Genomic DNA, 19890 nt, shown 5'->3' with positions numbered 1-19890 from the left:
TGAACAAGATATTAAGAATTTGCTGATTTGCCAGCTTGATATCTCCCCCGGGATGCTTTTAAATCCGAGTCAGTGAAGGACTTCATCACAGCTGACTGGCTTCCGAAAAAAAAAGAAAAGAAAAATGAGGTGCTGAATTTTCCTACCTACATTAAAGCTAATTATTTTCATGTCAGCTATGTATTATAACAAGAGATTATTCGGATATTATGCCCTCGTCCATTTGCACAGGCTGTTTAAATTTGACTTGCTCCATAAAGTACGTGCGTGAACTGATCCCCAAAGGCAAGCTTATTGTACAAATCCTCCCTAAAACAGAAACCATGTGTTGTACTTATTTGGAGAGTTACTTTAAAAAACCACTTGAACCCTACCATCCCTGTTCTGGGGCTAACATTCGCCGAAAATAATAGTGGTGATATTTAGTTTAGAGTCGGGGTCTTCATTGTTTTTCAGGCCAAGGACCCCTTAGCTGAGAGAGAGATGAAGCAGGGACCCCCCACTACTTGTATAAAATTGTGGTGCAGATTAAACTTTTTCATAGATTTCATAGATAGCCTCATAGACTTGTTTGACAGCACTATCATCAATGATGTGTAAATTCATATTTTTTGTGTGTATTTTCAGATATTTAAACGCTTAAACCCTCAATACTTAGTAAACTTGACCTTTGGCTCTCAAGCTGGCAATGCGTCACAATGCGTTGTGAGCTTGTAGATTGGCTATTGCCTGACTGTTTGCCTATGACATGGCCAGAATAGGGATGCTCTGGTTCATGTATTGTTTGTGAAACTGATCTTAGTAACACGTTACACATAATGTACTTTTGCAGTATAAGGCAATATCATACGTCTGTATGATGTCAACAGTCTCCATTTGGGATAATGAGAATAAAATCTCTTTGACTGGCAACCTCACCTTCTAGGACTGAGTTTAGTAGCACTTGATGGCAATACGCCTGAATAACATACTAAAATATTTATATACTTGTATTGTGTTGTAAATACATTATCCATGAGAGAGCTTTTTTCTCTGCAGCGCATTTCCTTCAAAGCAATGCACTGATAGAAATGCCTTTGTAAAGTAAAGTGCTCCCAGAGTCTCTTTAAAAAATATGGAAGTTAACCAAATGAACCCTAGCGTCACTATTCGGGGCAGGTTATAAATAGGCGAACATTCGGTCGGAAATAGGCCACAAGTCCACAAAGCATTGTGAGCTTGGTTCGAATCCGACTCGAGGCTCTGTCACCCCCCTCTCTCTCCCAACTTTATGGTCTCTCTATCACTGTGGTTTCCAAACAGTGGGTCGGGACCCATTTTTATGGGTCGTGAGTAAATATCCCTTTTTTCATTAAATTTTTTTGTTGTTGTAGTGAAAACAGCAGATGCAACGCATATTGTGCTTGTAGATCGGCTATTTTCACTAGTTTGGGTCACAAGGAGACATACAATTTGGGATGTGATCATGTTTTGCTTCCCTTGACAGTGAATAATGGACTCACTTTGACAACTCGTGCAGAAGAGCGTCTAATTTAGTAATATGAAAGCAGTCTTCCTTTCAATACTCTCATTAATGCTCTGAGACACTGCTGACTCATGGGTACAAGCTTAATTACATGAGTCCACATCGTTAATGACGCGGCTCTGAAACACACCTTTTGATGACATCAAAAGATTAGTCTTAATTGGATTTTGAACTCTGTGAGATGTTCACAAAGTGTCCTTCCCACCAGGATTCCATTTGCAGGGGGGGGGGGGGGGCTGATCCATGCATCTGCTTTCGATATGCCCCCATCTGGTCAAATGAGACAAGCTTCATTCATTCGGCCATAGCTGAATGGGTAGAGAGGCCGCATGGGAAACAGAAGATCCCCGGTTTACGCCCCGGCTATGTGTCGGAAGTGTCCCTGAGCAAGACAATTAACTGCACTCCAGGTACTGCCCCCATAGCGCCCACTGCTCCTGACACTTGGGATGGGTTAAATGCAGAGAACACATTTCACTGTATTACGCAAATATACAGTGACAAACACCCAAAGGAGTGGGGACCGAATTGTAATTATTATATTATACTTAATTCTATTCAGAATTTCCCTCTCACTCAAACCTTATTTCCTTTGCATCGTCGTCGACACAGATATAAAATAAGCATGCATTGTTTTGCCTCAGGTTGGAAGTGACTGCTGCACTGAGGCTAATATTGCGTCAAGTCTATTATAAAAAGCTGGCCACTCAAACTCAACTCCTGCATGGCTTTAACTGTGAACCTGAACTAAAGCTTAATTTATACTTGGTTGTACGAAGGTGTCGTGTACCGAAAATAGCTGGTCTAAGCTCACAACAACAAACAAAGACATGTAGATCTGCTATGTTCAGTGCTTGACACCTATTCTATTCTTACTCAGCCCTGTGAGTCAGTTTGCTCAGATAACAGGTGCTGGAGAGAGTCAGGTTCAGGTCTGACTCCACTCCAGGTCTTTTCCATTACAATTAGCTGATGCTAACTCTAACCAGAGTGTTAACATGAGCCAGCATCTTAACCACAGACACTGCAACAGGACACGGGGATACTCCCTGACCGTTGCACGGATTCTAGCAATGACGTCTGTTATTGTGTAACCTCTGATCGCAGGCTCGCTTTCACAGAAACAAAGCAAGTCAGAGGCATCATTTCAGGAAAAAGGTGTCTGCTAATGTATGGCTATGTCATGCCCAAAATAGAGACACCAAGTTGAAAGTGACAAGATAGGCTTGGATTAAGATGCACCCAGCTGCCATCTAAAATCATATTAATCTGCAAAAATGTTAGTTAAAAGTTTAAATTAATCGTACTAAGACGCATTGTGAGCTTAAAAAACGATCAAATATGTAGGGCTTAAGTTGTTGTTGCCCCCTGCATTCCTTCCCCAAAAGGACCACACTAAAAACAAGCCTTCTGGCTTTTTCGTGCTTTTATCCCTTTTAATTTATTTTCAATAAAGTGTTCAATCAGTCAATCAATGCACAAACCTTACTGTTTGGAAACGCTTTGTACTGTTCATCTGGAAAGGGAAGCCATGGCTTGCTCACTGACTCACTCACTGACTGCAGGACTACAAGTTGTAATGTCACCTACCAGGCCAACCTGCTGCGCCCGGGAGAACAGGCCAAGTCATGTTGTGGACCCATGTGAGCAGGAATATAACCACATGTGAGATACTGACAGCTTGTGAAACAATATGAAATCCGTGTGACCTTTCAGTCTCTGGAGCGAGCCAGGAAAAGCGTGACTCAGCATTATTGTCTCTCTTTGTAAAAGGTTGACATTAACAGATGGCGCAAGAGAAAGCTGATCTACCCCCCCCCCCCACCACCACCACCCATCCGGGATATATTATAGCCACCTGCTAATGCTAGCTTCTTCAAAATAAAGGAAACTTAGCCCCACTCCTCTCCTAATCTCAGTATTTAATCAGTGTGCTGCATCAGCTCTGCTTGTCATCATGAGAGTGAGAGCTGGAGATGATGCATGCTTTAAATAATTTGACTCATAGAGCATTCAGGACAAGGGGTGTAACAGTTAATCAAACTAATCTATTAAAAATCACACCCTGTGTGAAGTGGGCGGTGTCTTGCTAGCTAATCACAATACTGAATGGAGTCAACCAATCATGTACAAAAGATAAATACATTTATTGAAACACTCTTTATGATGGACGAAACCATAACTTGAAAAAAACCAATGTATGGTTTTTTTCAAGTTGTGGTTTCTTATATAGGACTATGCACATGTGTCATGTGACACTGGCCAATCACAGTCCTGAATAGATTGTGATTGGCCAATCACGGTGCAGGATAATTGTACAAATTTCCAAACCTCACTTATAGGGGCGGTTTCACAGCGCAGGATATTTGTACATTTTTCCAAACCTCACTTATAGGGGCGGTTTCACCGCCCAAAAACAGTAATTGATTTTAATAAAATAATATGTTTTGGAGGGATTCTTTTTTCTCCTTCTCTCGAGACAGTTGGACCCCTGTGACCCCTATTAATTAATTATTATTATTATTATTATTAATAATAATAATAGATGCATATCCCTGTCAGTTAGAATGTTTCGGAATTGTCAGACCCTGCCTCATTTGTATTGTAATCCCAAGCTTTGAACTTGCTTTTCAACCTCATTTGTTGACTTCATGCTGTGCTCCGTGCTCCATGCTGAAACCGTTGCATGCTTCAGGGGCACTACAGCGAGGTTATTGCACGACGGGTGGGATGCGCGAGATTGCAGGTTGTTGTTTTTTTACCACCCATTCCTGCCCGTCAGAGCCATTCAAGGAGAGTTGCGTCACCTCTGTTCACTTCATCGATCCAGGTCTTCTACATAGCCTTCTATTGGCGAATAGTGACAAAGCCCTAAACTGGAAGTTTACGGAATGCACTGGAGTCTATAAGCGTTTGTAACTATTTCCAGTTTACATGAACCATGTGACTGGCGCTGTTTCTGCCCTCTCATTGGCGGAACTCTCTAATACAATGCTCTGCTGCCCGTATAGCAACTTAAAAGGTGCCTGCTCCCGTGAGATTTGCGTCAGGTCCCGCGGAACACGTGCGATCCCAATCCCAAGGCAGGGGCTAATTCCATGCTTAATGTGATTAAGATACACTGTGATATTATCAAACATAAATATCAAACATATCAGGCAGTCTGTATTTCCCAGAAGGAAATGCATATTTAATTCAGTCTGAACATAAATTAAAACATACCCCCACCGCCAATAAAAATGAATGACCACCCCTCCAACAAATCAAACCGTGGGTGCGCCAGTGGGCATCTTGGCAGTCAAATGTTCCTTTTTGTGGAATCCACCACTTCATCAAAAGGAAGTGGTGGCTCTCTTCCTCTCCTCTCCTGCCATGACCAATAAATAATGCTCATAAAACGCCAGCCTACAGGCAAAAAAAGGAAAAGCAACTACCCACAAATCATCCTGTCTAGCCTGAACACCTTTTAATACTGACAAATGTCCTCGTATTTTCCTCCTCCGACCCGTCAACGAAACGACCGGTGGAGTAAACACGCCAGTCAGAGAAGTAAAAGGCCGCGAGGAGGACCCGCGTTACGGGGTGATGATTTCCCAACGGATGCCAATGTTAATTGTCAGGCTCCAGGGAGTGTGTGTGTGTGTGTGTGTGTGTGTGTGGGGGGGGGTGTCTATGTCTATGGCGCTATTAGCGTTTCCCTAAGTCTCACTTATTGGTTTTACAGTGTCTAGCAACACTAATCGACGGGGACTTGTGTTATAGCTCTCCTGCGTTGTGTTGCAACCCCTGCGTGTCTGATAATTTAGTCAGGAAGGAAAATGGAGATGCCAGGATTAGATCACTGTACCCTGTGTGCGTGTGTGTGTGTGTGTGTGTGTGTGTGTGTGTGTGTGTGTGTGTGTGTGTGTGTGTGTGTGTGCGTGTGCGTGTGCGCGCGTGTGTGTTGTTTGTGCATGTTGTTTGTGCGTGCTCGTGCATTTAGAGACTGCTCAGATGCTGTGTTTTCATCTTCACACTGAGCGGCTGTGAGCTCTGTCAAAGGCTCCCAGGCAGTGACAGTTTGACTCTTGAGAACTCATTTATCCTTCTGCTCTTTAGTGTTATCCCCCCTCCTCTCTGTGTGTGTGTGTGTGTGTGTGTGTGTGTGTGTGTGTGTGTGTGTGTGTGTGTCTCTCTCTCTCTCTCTCTCTCTCTCTCTCTCTCTCTCTCTCTCTCTCTCTCTCTCTCTCTCTCTCTCTCTCTCTCTCTCTCTCTCTCTCTCTCTGTCTTCGTCTTCCTTTCATTTGGTCATTTGCATGCCAATCTGCTCTACCAGAAGCCCTGTTCCGTGGTGACAGTAGATGTTTTTATTCCACGGCGCCGTTGGCAATGATGGCAGACTGACTGACGCTCAGTCGTGAGATGTGTTTGCACCCAGATCAAGTCACTGTCTGGAGAGCACATGGCTGTGAATAAGATTAAGCCCTCCCGTAGCCAGCCACATATGTTTACCAATCACTAAGCCTGTTGAACTTCCCTCTGACCCCGGACCTTCTGGTCCCAGCCCTTCTACAGTATCTATCCAAGGAAGACAAACATCTTGTTCATTAAGATTAGCTGCAGATGAATGATTGAAACGTAGATAGAGATTCCTGTTAACTGGTAGTCTGGTACATGTGTCTACTGTGTGTGCGTGTGCGTGTGCGTGTGCGTGCGCGTGCGCGTGCGTGTGCGTGTGCGTGTGTGCTTCTTGGAGGAATGGTTGTTTATATGTGAGGGGAATGGTGATTGAAGGCTCATGGATACAGGAAGAGTGAGCACCTCAATGTTAAATTGTCGTTGTTGTTACATAGTCTTTAGTAATGTAAAGTATGCGTGATTTGAAAATGCGCGGTACATAATTATCACACCTAAATTTACCCTTCAACTGCTTTTGTTTATGCCCAAAATGACTGGATCTACAGGTTCCGTAGCCATTTGTAACAATTGTAGAAATATTAGGCCTTAATTGTCGAATGTTCAAGCATGTTCTAATCATGTATACTTAACATTACTACAAAAAATGACTCTTCCTTGGTGCCCACTCTTCCGGTTATCAGGCTTAGCCATAATTATTGGCTCCATGGATAGCTCCACACATACACAGCTGTCTCCTGTTGAACTCATCTCATTACGCCAGGCTCCTCAAGGACTGTATGGTGTGTCAGTTGGTGTGTCGCAGCCAGAGAGAGAAGGGCTGCTTGGGAGACGCCTGACCAGCACAACACAGGAGGACAGAGCTGGGAGGCAGCACACTTTGCAACAAGGGTCTTTTGTTCTGACCGGTAATCTGGATAGCGGCCTGGCCTAGTTAGGGAACTGGACATTCAGTTAAGTCAGTCTGTAGCTCCAGCCAGTTGGAGTCGGTATTATTTTGTGTTGACAACTTTTCTATTTGTTTCTGTCTTGTTACAAGAATAAAACGCCCCAGGCAATTCTCCAGTGGGCGGCTGCATTTCTTGCCTGTCTAGGTTTGATATTTGTGCCACCACACTTCTCCTTCCACCAACCGTTTCCTGTTGCCTTTAGTCACATAATGGTTAGGAAAATGTTCAGGTTACGTTTAGGAGTTGGGGTTGGAGTTATGCCTGATTTATACTTAGACGTGTGTTGGTCTCAAGTATATAGGCTATTTCCGGTGCAAAAAAAATGCGTGAAACTAAGGGTTTTAGGATTATGATTAAAAATGGCAAAACTAATTGTAAAACATGTCATTTCTTAAAGGTGGTTCTCAAAATGGGGTCCGAGGACCCCCCCCTGGGGGTCCTCGGACCCCATTTTGAGACGTGTTCCAGTGTTCCAGTTTGACACGTGTTCCAGGGGGTCCCCAGCAAAATGATTGATAGTTAGGAACCAAATGGACCCTTACAGGTCTGTGACTCCGAGTGTGTACAAATGGAACCAAATGGACCCTTACAGGTCTGTGACTCAGAGTGTGTACAAATGGAACCAAATGGAGCCTTACAGGTCTGTAACTCCGAGTGTGTATAATTGGAACCGGGTTCCATTTGTACACACTCAGATTTATGGGGTCTGTGGGCTATTGCATAGCAAACTTGCAGGGTCCTTGAAATTGAAAAGTTTGAGAACCACTGATTTATAAAATTGCCATTCTAAAATGTTCCTCCTCACAAATACAAACGTACGTGTGTGTGTGTGTGTGTGTGTGTGTGTGTGTGTGTGTGTGTGTGTGTGTGTGTGTGTGTGTGTGTGTGTGTGTGTGTGTGTGTGTGTGTGTGTGTGTCTTCCCTGCTCCAGACCACCACTCTAATCGGCCTTCTGAAGACGGCCCGCCTGCTCCGTCTGGTCCGCGTGGCTCGTAAGCTGGACCGCTACTCTGAGTACGGCGCGGCCGTCCTCATGCTGCTCATGTGCATCTTCGCCCTCATCGCCCATTGGCTGGCCTGTATTTGGTACGCCATCGGCAACGTGGAAAAGCCCTACCTGGAACACAAGATTGGCTGGCTGGACAATCTGGGCGTGTCCATAGGTGATTGATGTTTACCGTGTCAGTTTGAAAGGATCATCGTCTTAGCCCTCTGACTGTGACTTAGGGCTGGCTTGGTAATATGGGCAAAACCAAACAATCACAATATCTTTGACCAAATGTCTCTTTCAATATTATGATGATAATATTGTATTGTGACCATACATTTTTTTCTTTTTTGAAAGTATTAAATAGACGATATCTAGTCTTGTATCACAATATTGATATAATATCTATTGCCCAGCCCGTTCTTTTCAGTGCATAATGAAACTTGCAGAGACTTGAAACTTCTTTATTTTCAAAGTTATGTTATCAATGAATTTTAAACGCTTTGATATGCATGTCATTTCTTTATTATTTTAAATTAAAGGGATACTTCACTTTCGGGCCGGGGACACATTTAAAAAAAATATTAAAAATAAATGAAAAAAGTTATGGAAAATTCATGGCCCCCTCACACATTAGTAGGACACTGCGTGTCGTGAGGGGGCCATGAATTTTCCATAACTATTTTTTCCATAATATTTTTTCTAAATGTGTCCCCGGCCCGAAAGTGAAGTATCCCTTTAAATCATAATAAATAGTTTATTTTTAGGGCACGTTTACAAAGGTTACAAAGTGCTTTACAAAACGAGATAAAATGTAGCAAACATAACAATAAAGAGAAAACGAAAGAAATTGCAGTCATCACATAAAAAAGTAAATAAAATAAAAAGTCTGTGTCATTGTCATCATAATTTTGTTTTATTTATGACAGGAAAAAGGTACAACTACAGTGATCCCAGCTCCGGTCCCTCCATCAAGGATAAGTACGTGACGGCCCTGTACTTCACCTTCAGCAGTCTGACCAGTGTGGGCTTCGGGAATGTCTCACCCAACACCAACTCTGAGAAGATATTCTCCATCTGCGTTATGCTCATCGGCTGTGAGTGACTAGCTACTAGCTGCAGTGCATGTGATTTCTTTCAGTCCTGTTTATGCTCGGCACTCCTAGAGCAGTGTGTTTCAACTGTAGGGTTGCGGTCCTTTCCTACAAAAAAGAAAGTTCAAAGGATTTCCAGAAGAAGAAAGAAAGCTAAATGTTGAAAATAATAAATGTTTACCCCTCTGGCGTCTGACATTTTGTTTTAAAATACAAAATGACTATCCTTTTTCGTCAGGGCTGGTATGGCCGACTTTGGTTCATGTATTTTTGTACTTTTGCGTCCTGGGGTAGTACAGAAAGTATTAAAGTAAAGAAAAGGCCGCACACTCATAGCCACGATGCAGGATTTATTCAAAGAAATACCAACGTTTCAACCTGGAAAGGTCTTCTTCAGGTATTGAAGAAGAGGAAGTTTAAGATACCAGAATACCAGAAAAAAAAAGTATTTACTTTTATACTTATTTACTTATTTTAAGGTCAGCAGCACCAAATCAATACTGGTGTGCGCCCTTCTCCTGTTTGTTTGTACAGAAAGTATTAAACATGCATCTACATTTAACAAAATAGGTAAACTAACAATCATGTTTATAGATGGGATATTCAATGGACTTTAAAAGATGAAAATTACAACGTTAGTTAATGAGTATCTATCCTAATTAACTGATACCAGAGCACACTATGACATCAAAACCAGAGCACTCTGAGAAAAAAATTTGCCTTTGATTAAACATTCATAACAATCATGGTGGCCATGTTTTGACCGCGACACGGTCATTCACGCGGTCATTCACAGGGACAGTTCAGCGCACGGTGGCACTTTAGCATGTACTTTACGTGTCGCTAGGACAGTGGTTCTCAACCTGTGGGTCGGGACCCTCAGGGGGGTCCTTACATGATTTTGGAAGGTCCCCAGATGACAGTGAAGTGACAATTTAAGGACATTTAAGACCCTTTTAATGCGTAAAAGAAAAAGGCCATTACTGCATCAAAAGTAATGAACAAACGATACTAAAATTGTCAAATAATATAAGCAAGGTTTCTGCCCGCAAGCTAAATGTACAGTATATTAAAGTATGTACACGATAATACTTTGTAAATAATGACAACATAACTAAAACCAAAGTCCTAGACCGTGTCAACACTTTGGAACTGAGTTGGCTCTGTACTTTTTTCCCGCTATACCAAATCTCTTAGCCAAAAATAGCCAATCTACAAGCTCACAATGTGTCGCAACGTGATGCGTTGTGAGCTTGTAGATTGGCTATTTTTGGCTAATGTTCCCCCCAGGATATGGATGCTGGGGTTCTCTTAATGACCGATTGTTACCTCTCCAAATCTCAGAGCACACCTTGCAGGAAGCACATTTTCACACCTCTCACTCATTTGGCGCCCTCGACCAAGGCAGAAACGATGACACGGTACAGGCTCAGGTCTGAGAGATACCAGTATTCATATTTCATATGTCTCCCTCCCCCTTCACTCCCTCTCCCTCTCCCTTCACTCCCCACTCAGCCCTTATGTACGCCAGTATCTTCGGCAACGTGTCGGCCATCATCCAGCGGCTATACTCAGGCACGGCCAGGTACCACCTGCAGATGCTCCGTGTCAAGGAGTTCATTCGCTTCCACCAGATCCCCAACCCACTGAGACAGCGGCTGGAAGAGTACTTCCAACACGCATGGACCTATACCAATGGCATCGACATGAATATGGTACGAGGGGGGGTCTTTGTTCACATGCGCGTGTGTGTGTGTGTGTGTGTGTGCGCGCCGCGCCACGCACCTTACTTGTCATCCAAATTATGTTGCCGCTTGTCTAGGCTACCTTTTGTGTATTGTGCTGTGGCTGAAGAAATGTGGACCATTCACTGCTCGAATTGGGGCTGTGTGGATTCAACATGGACAGTTTCGACTGGTACCTTGACATTAACTATACCCCAAACCCTAACCTTAACCCTAAGACGTGTGCCTAACCCTAGTATCAAAACATTTCAGTCTACATTGGGTTTCATTCCATCAGTGATTGGTATGTATTCTTTCGGAACCAACATAGTAAGCAAAAGTTTGCCCTCGCGGCAGCATGTGGACGCCAAAGGTGCTTGCCCAAGTGGGGAAATATTGCGCGTGTGTGTAGAGATCTGAACACGTTGGTGTGCGTTTGTGGAAATGTGAGTTTACCCGTATCTCTTCGGGGAGGGTGGTGTATAACATCCAACTAACACCATCAAAGTGAATGTGGTTTTATTTCTGCTCTTTTATCCCAAGCTGCTCTCATCTCGTCGAGCTTCGCGTTGATTTTGTCTGTGCCATTTTGCTGAGCTGTAACAATCTCTTCTTCTCTTCTTCTTTCCCCTCTTGTGTGACAGATACCATAGTATACGCTTATGACCTCATTGTTATACTGTCCAATGTTTGACCATAGCCACTAACTGAACGAAAGCCGGAGTCACGGCTCTGAGCTAAACCTCTGTGCAGTGACGCCGGCTTTCCTCATGCTGTTCATGGTACTTATATAAGTTTGTCTTTTCCATGTCTTGCCTCATGTCATATGGAATGACCCCCCCTCCCCCCAACCACGCCGGTAAGAACAGGAGGTACATGTGTTGAGCAGATATGATGTTGATTTGATAGTGATAGAGCCTCATTTAGCTGTGTCTGATGTTAGTGGTGTTATGCTGCAGTGTTTCCCCTATGTGCACACTACTGTAGCAGCGGTGTTACACTGCTGAAATGTTTTTTGTTTTTTACAAGAGAGGAGAGAGGAGAGCAGTATTGATTTGTACTGTATTGGCCACGGACCCCCGGGCCCTGTTTGAAAATATTTTGTGCCAGGAACCCCTGTAAGAAAAAAAAAACAAATATTTGTGTTTTCAAAATTATTCAACATTAATAATATATATATATATACATACAGTATATATATACTGTATACAGTACATGTACTGTATATACCTGATCTACAAGCTCACAATGTTTCCACAATGGGACGCATTTTAAGCATGAAGATCGGCTGTTTTTGAATAGCCGAAGTATAGAATAGGGTTAATTTAGCTGGGGATCCCCTCCCCCTAAGGAGGTCCTTTGCAAACCAGTGAAGTAGACTGTAGACTAGGGCTCCATCCTCTCTCTGTAGAAACTAGCGTTATATTATTCTGTGCTATGTCCAGGACATATCACCAGTGTTGGAAAGTAACTAAAGTAATATGTAACTTAAAGTAATATTATTACTTTTTTCCAGTAACTAGTAAAGTAACTAATTACTTTTGGCATGGAGTAATAAGTAAAGTAACTATATTACTTTTTAAACAAGTAATATGTAATAAGTAATATATTACTATGTTTTAGTAACTTTTCCAACACAGTGTTGGAAAGTAATGTTTTAGTAACTTTTCCAACACAGTGTTGGAAAGTAACTATAAAGTAATATGTAACTTAAAGTAATATATTACTTTTTTCCAGTAACTAGTAAAGTAACTAATTACTTTTGGCAGGGAGTAATAAGCAAAGTAACTATATTACTTTTTAAACAAGTAATATGTAATAAGTAATATATTACTATGTTTTAGTAACTTTTCCAACACTGCATATCACACACCATGTGAGTAGAGCATATAAACAAGCTCACTTACCCGATAATGTCAGCACATAGACTATACTGTAACAACAAGGTGTCAACAATGAACCAAGCAATGATCACCGATTCAGGATTATCATTCCAAAGATCCAAGATAGTAGGTATTTCACATGCACCGTTCTAAAATGTGAATCGGCCTCTTATAGCACTACCATGAGGCCGTTTTGAAAAATTGTGGTCAGAGGTTCTTCCTTGGCCTACTGTGCGTGCAAAGTTTAACACTGATCAGTCCAGCGGTGCCTGAGATTAGCTGTTAACAGACAGACGGACGGACAACAGGTGGACTGGGGCAGAGATAAAAATGTCATTAAGTAAATTAACACCCTTTGATAATACCAGTGTTTATCACCTGTTGTGGTGATGCAGGTTAATTCTGGAAAGAATAAAGTATAATTGGAAGAATGAATGACGGCTAACTAGCCGCTAAAAGATTTTTCGCTCACCTCCGCTGCTACAACTCCATCCTAGGGGAAACACTGCGCAGTGAGATGTTAGAACATTCATAGTGGTTTCAACAGAACTGTTTTAATTTTACTCCCAGCAATGCATGCTGTTTGAAGGCATGCCCCCTCGATGTCCTTGACAATGTTTACTTAGCTTACTGCACACACAGATACTGTATTCTAAAAAGAAATAATACTCTTTGGGATGCCACGTTGCAGGTTGATTTGCAGTTCCTGCATAGTGCATGCCAGCTAGTTCCAACAAATAAGTAACACTGACTGTCCTTCTAAGCACCAGTAGGCTTGCATGCGGCACACCACAAAGTCACTTTTGCATGAAATCTGAATATCCAAACTCAAATGCTATGATATTTCACCTGATAACAAAGAAAGAGTGAATCATGCCTACCGGAGTGGGCATAGCTATGCTGGCACTGCCAGGTTTATCCTCCCTCCGTCGTGGGAGGTCTGGCATCATGCTTGGCAATGGCGGCTACATTTGCCAAATGCTGTTCAATTTCTCCTTTCCAAACTTCTTCTATTCTACCGAGCAAAAGACACAGTCTGTAGGTTTTGTATTTGGATCAGCACAGTGAGAATTATTTTGTAGTGTATGTAAAATCAGGTTTTGTAATGTGCGTACATGTTAAGGATGGGATGTGTTGTTACCCTACTGTCTCCTTGAATCCCTCTCCTTGCCTTGTCTGTCTTTACTGTTGTCAACATTAAAACTAAATGTAGGTTACCCTTCACACTCACTCTTATACATTGTTTTTGTCATTGCATAATTTAGTCTTTGAAGGTTAAAGGGATAGTTCACCACCAAAATGACCTTTTTTCTATCGATTAGTCACCCCATGGAGACTTCAATTCATGGGGTGACTAATCGATAGGAAAAAAATATTTTTTTGGGGTGAACTATCCCTTTAAGTGTAAGAGATAGCAAGCTCATTCATTTGCATTTGAATTCCCTCTCACAAAAAGGAATTGTTTTTATATGTTTTCGAATATAACTAATATGTAAGAAGATATATAAAATAAAGAATTTAATATTTAATGTATTTCTTTTGACATTTGCCTTAACATAGGAGAAGGGTTCATGAAGGCTCTGAGACCACCTCTCAAGAAAGTTGGTAAAACTGATGAAACTAAAAGAAAACTTTACACTTCGTGTTTTGAGTTTCTTGTGTCTTTCATTTGTGTTAAAAAATCCTATGTGTTCTGTCTTGTCTCTTGTCAGAATCTGACAAAACCCCAGCTCCAATGAATATCAGTCTTATCAGTTTTCAGCAATGGATAATGCAGTCTTATCAACTGCAAGCATATCAGTTTTGAGGAGAAGGAAAAAACACAGATGGCAATTGTATGCAATTTGGCAGAAAATTTGGTCAGGTTGACTCAAGCATTTTTTACATTTTAATTTCATTTTCATTTTATTGTTGCTCCGGTGGAGCAGTGGCTTTGCTGCTTGTTATTATTTTCATTATTATGAGTTATCTTGACCAAAATTAAAATTCGACCAAAGCCTCAACCATATTCCATTCTTACACTGTAAAATCCTGTTTCAAAGAGTGTAAAAAGTTAGCCCACTTATTTCTCAGACTTCAAATTAAATAATTATTGTATTTAGCCTATGTAGCTATTGTATGCTGAGACAGAACAGAATTAGTATGGGGAATTAGTTTTGTACAATCCTTGATATATATATATATATATATATATATATATATATATATATATATATATATATATATATATATTTAGGATGCATGTCTTTATAATATTTAACCACATGAACCCTTGAGGCACTATTCTGGGGGGAAACATTTGGCGCAAATAGCAAATCTACAAGCTCACAATGTTATGAGCTTTTAGATCGCCTATTTTCGGCTAGTATAGACCTCTGGGGATTCTGGTCAAGTATATAGCAAGGGTTTAAGTGGTTAATAATGGTCAAATAAAGTAAGCTAAACTGAAAACGCTGATTTAACACCGATTTTACAGTGTAGGTTTCATCACGCCACTAATGGCTTCTTTGATCGCTTGATCGTCAGTTTAACGCTGTAACCGTGGTTCCTGTTCGCTGTGGCTCATCTCTCACTGCCCAGGTCCTGAAGGGTTTCCCCGAGTGCCTCCAGGCCGACATTTGCCTCCACCTCAACCAGAGCCTCCTCCAGGGTTGCAAGGCGTTCCAGGGTGCCACCAAGGGCTGTCTGCGAGCGCTGGCCATGAGATTCAAGACCACCCACGCTCCGCCCGGAGACACGCTGGTCCACTCCGGAGACGTGTTAACTGCCCTCTACTTCCTCTCGCGGGGCTCCATCGAGATTCTCAGGGATGATGTTGTTGTGGCCATATTGGGTAGGCGTGTGTATAATGTTTTCTCACTGAATTGGCAATACTACCAGAGAGGACTTCCTTTTCTGTGATTATGGTGATTCGGATGATGCAATAGGTCTGTTGGTAGCAGTGAGTCACGTACCCTTAAACCACAGTAAAGAATGGCATCGAGGGCAATGCTTCTTAAAGTGAGTTCAGGGGACCCCCAGGGGTCCTTCAGGGGGTTCCAGGGGGTGCCTAAATTATTGATAGTTAGGAACTAAATGGACCCTCTCAGGTCTGTAACTCAGTATGGAACAAAATGCACCCTTGCGGTTCCATTTGTTTCCATTTATACACCCTCAGAGTTATAGGGGTCCGTGGCCTAATGCATACCAAACTGGGGGGTCCTTGATATGACATTGTTTGAGAAGCTCTAGGGTAGCGGTTCCTAATCGTCTGGACCCCTGGTCCTGCTGGTTGTTCATCCTACCAAGACGTTAATCGCATTTGCTTGTTATGCTGTCATGGGTTGAACATTCCTCCATCAAACGTATGGTTCTTACTTACTTAATGTATGAGTTTGGTATATTTGATGTGGGTGTACCAGTTAACAAAGCACTGACAATACTATTAATTATTGTCATTAATTACTTTTTGGCACACACACCGTACATCAAACGATCTCATCATTAATTGTTTCAGCTGCAGCTGTATGTTTACGCTGCTATGACACATCTGTAAAAATGGTCCATTAATTTGTATTACACTGCCTCCATAAACGATAACGGCACGCGGTTTTATTAATGTTCTTTTTACGGCATGGCTCTGCAGGAGCATTACATTTGTCATTCCATTCCGATTGGCTATGACTGAAGTTTGTCGGAGCGGGAACACAACGTCAATTCTGTCTCAAACTTGAATCACACATCGAGGGGACTTTAAACAGTATAGAGCTAAATGAGATTTCATTTCCACCCATAGGGGGCATTAGAATGCTACAAATGGCACTACTGCAGAGACTAGATTTTTTTAAATAGACACAATTGTCTCCTGTGTCATGTGACAATGACCTTCAAACAGGGTTTTGATACTTCATACCGTTTGCCTGTAGAGCCTATTTCTTACAAACAACAACGCCATATATAATGCACGCAACATCAAATCATACCCAAATTGTTATCGCTTGTTGAGGAGCCTCGATAGAACGCACCTCCAAACCCACTTTCACTTCTGTCCATAGGAGGCACTGCAAACGCAAACACACAACCTGTTCAATTTTACACTGCCGCTTCCTTGTCTCCTAAAGGCTGCATCCCACAACTGTGCTCTCCGAGGAGCTCACTTTTCTGTTGTTTTTACAATGCATAAACAGAATTCTAAATCATTGTGGATATAGTATACTGTATATAAAACCACATGCCATCAGAGACAATGGGTAGCAGGTGCTCTTCCTCTAAACTTGTCTCTACCATAAAAAAAATATCCGGCAGTGTATCATCAAAAAAATAAACAAAAAGACAGTGATGACACTTAAGACTTAAATAAAATATATTCATATTTCAACCCATTTCATCATTTTAAATGTTTCCATTTTCCACAACCTCCGAGCATGATTCCAACACCCAAGCAAGGCAAGGTGAGCATGGATGAGCTGTGCGGTTCACTGCCTTTCCTGTTGGGGTGTCTGGTAGGGTAATCTCTCAAGGCAGACAAAATGTTTGAAATGCCTCTGCTCTGCCGCAAAGTGCGTAGAAGAATTCTAATATGTGGTTACCTGGCGAGCACATTAAGCATCCTCTCAGTCCTTCCTTCACAGTGTAGTCTAGAAACGGTACAATGATTGATCACAGCTGTGCAGACTAGAGTTGGCTGGTTGTAGCCCCAAGGATCCGTACACCCTCTCAATTGGTATCCTGTAGGAGCCATAGTGTTTATTTAATAAGGTGTTTCAAATCCAGCCACGTCGCTTTTCTCACTTTCTTCAGAAACTTTGTAAATCTTAATGTTGTGGTGACGGATACGGTTCTGTAGGTCATCGCTTAGTTTGGTGTCTCATAGATACCACAACACCCTCACATGTTACTAATCGATATGTTCTGTTGCACTAAATTGGCCTTTTGACTACGATGAGTAATCCAGAACCTTCCAGAACCTGAAACTTACCAGAACCCATGAAGTTCTATGATGGTTTTTTGTTTGTGTCCATTATAACCAAAAGCTTGTAGATGATCTGCTATTTTAGAAAAGTTTTCATAGTACAAGTTGTGAGTCCTGGGTTCCCAGAACTCATAGTACCACCTCATGAACAGGGCCCAAATTAGGTTCTGAGAACCTTATCTGAAACCGAGCCGTAGCGTATGGAAACAAATCCAGAACATGTGTATTCACGGCACAGCATGGGTCTGTGCCAGTCACGGGACATAATGCTGGGTTTCTACCGGCACTTTCCATATACAAGGACCAGGGCCAAAGTGGACTCAGTGGGCCGAAGAGGGCCGAAAAGGGTGCCAATTGTGGCCCCACTCCAGGGTGGTCTGGGCTAGGCCAAACAGGGCCAAACCGGTGATGTGTAATGCTGCTAGCTACTGATTGGCCGTGGTCATGATGTTTCGGTAGACTAAAGTGAGGACTGTATTTGCTCTCCTCCAGGACTTCAGAACATGTATATAGTTTACTGTGTTTTTTGTTTTTATTTGTATATATTTTGCACAGTATTTGCTGTGATTTGCACTAAATGTGTTGTGATTTGCACTGGGTTTGCTGTGATTTGTTTACATTTGTTTTTAATAAACAGTTTTATTAACATCATCCATTTAGTTCCATTTGTACTCACAGTTTACAGACCTGTAAGGGTCCATTTGGTTCTTACCGATAGCTGGAGCACAGGTGATTTGCATTTGTATATAGGACAGTTGGCCCCTTAATTGTCTACATTACATTGTTAGGCAAGAAGCAATGACCTATGTACTTACATTACAAAGGAGTGTCAATGACCGAAGTCTGCTACACATACCTTATTAGAGAGGGGGTACTACTGTGCTATGGAAACATGAGATATTGTGGGTGCTGGGCCGTGCGAGGCTGTGCGAGGCCATAAGGTGGTGTGGTGTGGTGTGGTGCTGGGGCTGGGGCTGGGTTGCCATGTGGAAACCCAGCATTAGTTCTTGTAATATAAAAGAACCAAATATCGACTCTGCCTTTACAGTTCTTTGCTCCAGTTCCCCCATTTGTTGTTTCAGATCCGTTATCGACGCTTCTAGTCTAGATAACAAGGCCTTAGTGTCGGTGAACAACTCGTGATTTTTCTGTCCTTAATTCTCTCAGCTCTGGGAGAATCTGAGCAGCGTGCATCATGTCCTCCTTTCCACTAGCCTCCACGAGAGAACATGGCAGCCCCCTTTGGCTTGTTTTTGAGATTCTTGTTGTCATCCCATGTCCTTTGTATCTCTAGATGTGTTCATATTTCCCTCTAGCACTTTGCATCTTGTTGCACTGAAAATGTCCTGTAACATCATAGACTGGTAACATCAACAATTCCAAGGAAGCAAACAACAAATGCGTGTGATTCAAAGCCTGGCACTGCCAGAAGTACCCTCTGCATCCATTACTTCCACTCTCAATCTCTCCCACCATCACCCCATCAACCTTTCCTCGTTCTCATCTCACCTCCACTTGCTCTCTCATCCCAGCATCAGGGCACGCACGCCCGGCTAAACCTCATTTAATGAGACATTCATTTTTCACACGGTCGATGAAGTTCAGGGAAACTTGTTGACACAATAGGGTCAAAATGAGTAAAGAAGCATCGCTGTTGCAAATAGTAGCTTGCATAGCGACTCGGCAAATATTGCCTGCCATGGCTAGATAAATAGACCTACACAGCAAAATCCGGAGTGTTAATTTAACTCCCTGAGAGTTTCACATTTTCCTGTGCACTGGAATCCCGAACCCCCCCTTTTTAGAGAACAGTGATGCCCGTTTAGTGTTTTTTTTTGGCACTGCATGCCAAGGGCTTCATCACTTCATAGGTCATAGCTTACTGTGGTATCTAATTACAGTAGGTGCACTCCGGCAGCAATTGAATAAAATAAGATTTAATTGGGTTGTTTTCCCTCGACTGTAGATTTATGTTGCATTTTAGACATCTGGCTGAGGCAATTTGCAGGAACCACTTACTGTACAAAAGTGACTCTCTAAAACAGTAATTATCAAACTTATCAATTTTAAGGACCCGCAGTTTGATATGCATTAAGCCACGGACCCTCATTTAATAAGATTTGTATTTCTGGAGCCCAAATCCACACTGTAAAATCCTCAGTGTATTTTGTTCCTAACGATCAATCATTTAGCTGGGGACCCAATGGAACCCCTTCAAGCAAATTACAGTACGCGCTATCTCGCAGCTATTGAATGAAATAAGATTGACCTGGGTTATTTCCATTTAACTGTAGATTTATGTAGTACTTTATCAGACATCTAGCTGAGTCACTTTGCCGGGACCACTTAGGCTACACAAGTGAATACCCTTCACATCTTA

General features: G+C 42.1%; 1 protein-coding gene across 1 annotated transcript in view; it reads left to right on the top strand.

The window, feature by feature from the left end:
* LOC308080556 (voltage-gated inwardly rectifying potassium channel KCNH7-like) overlaps positions 1 to 19890 on the top strand; it is a gene marked incomplete at both ends in the record, with an annotated part of 123516 nt that overhangs the window by 87832 nt on the left and 15794 nt on the right. Inside the window, 4 exons of the mRNA XM_080422451.1 lie at positions 7802 to 8033; positions 8788 to 8955; positions 10468 to 10667; positions 15140 to 15392. Of these exons, the coding sequence (XP_080278577.1) occupies positions 7802 to 8033; positions 8788 to 8955; positions 10468 to 10667; positions 15140 to 15392 (853 nt within the window). The remainder of the gene's footprint in view (positions 1 to 7801; positions 8034 to 8787; positions 8956 to 10467; positions 10668 to 15139; positions 15393 to 19890) is intronic.

The sequence above is a fragment of the Gymnoscopelus braueri genome, assembly GCF_963280865.1.
Source record: "Gymnoscopelus braueri genome assembly, chromosome: 24".
In the NCBI taxonomy this organism is placed as follows: Eukaryota; Metazoa; Chordata; class Actinopteri; order Myctophiformes; family Myctophidae; genus Gymnoscopelus; species Gymnoscopelus braueri.
The sequence above is the reverse complement of the archived record's forward strand: the minus strand, read 5'-3'. Positions and strand labels throughout refer to the sequence as shown.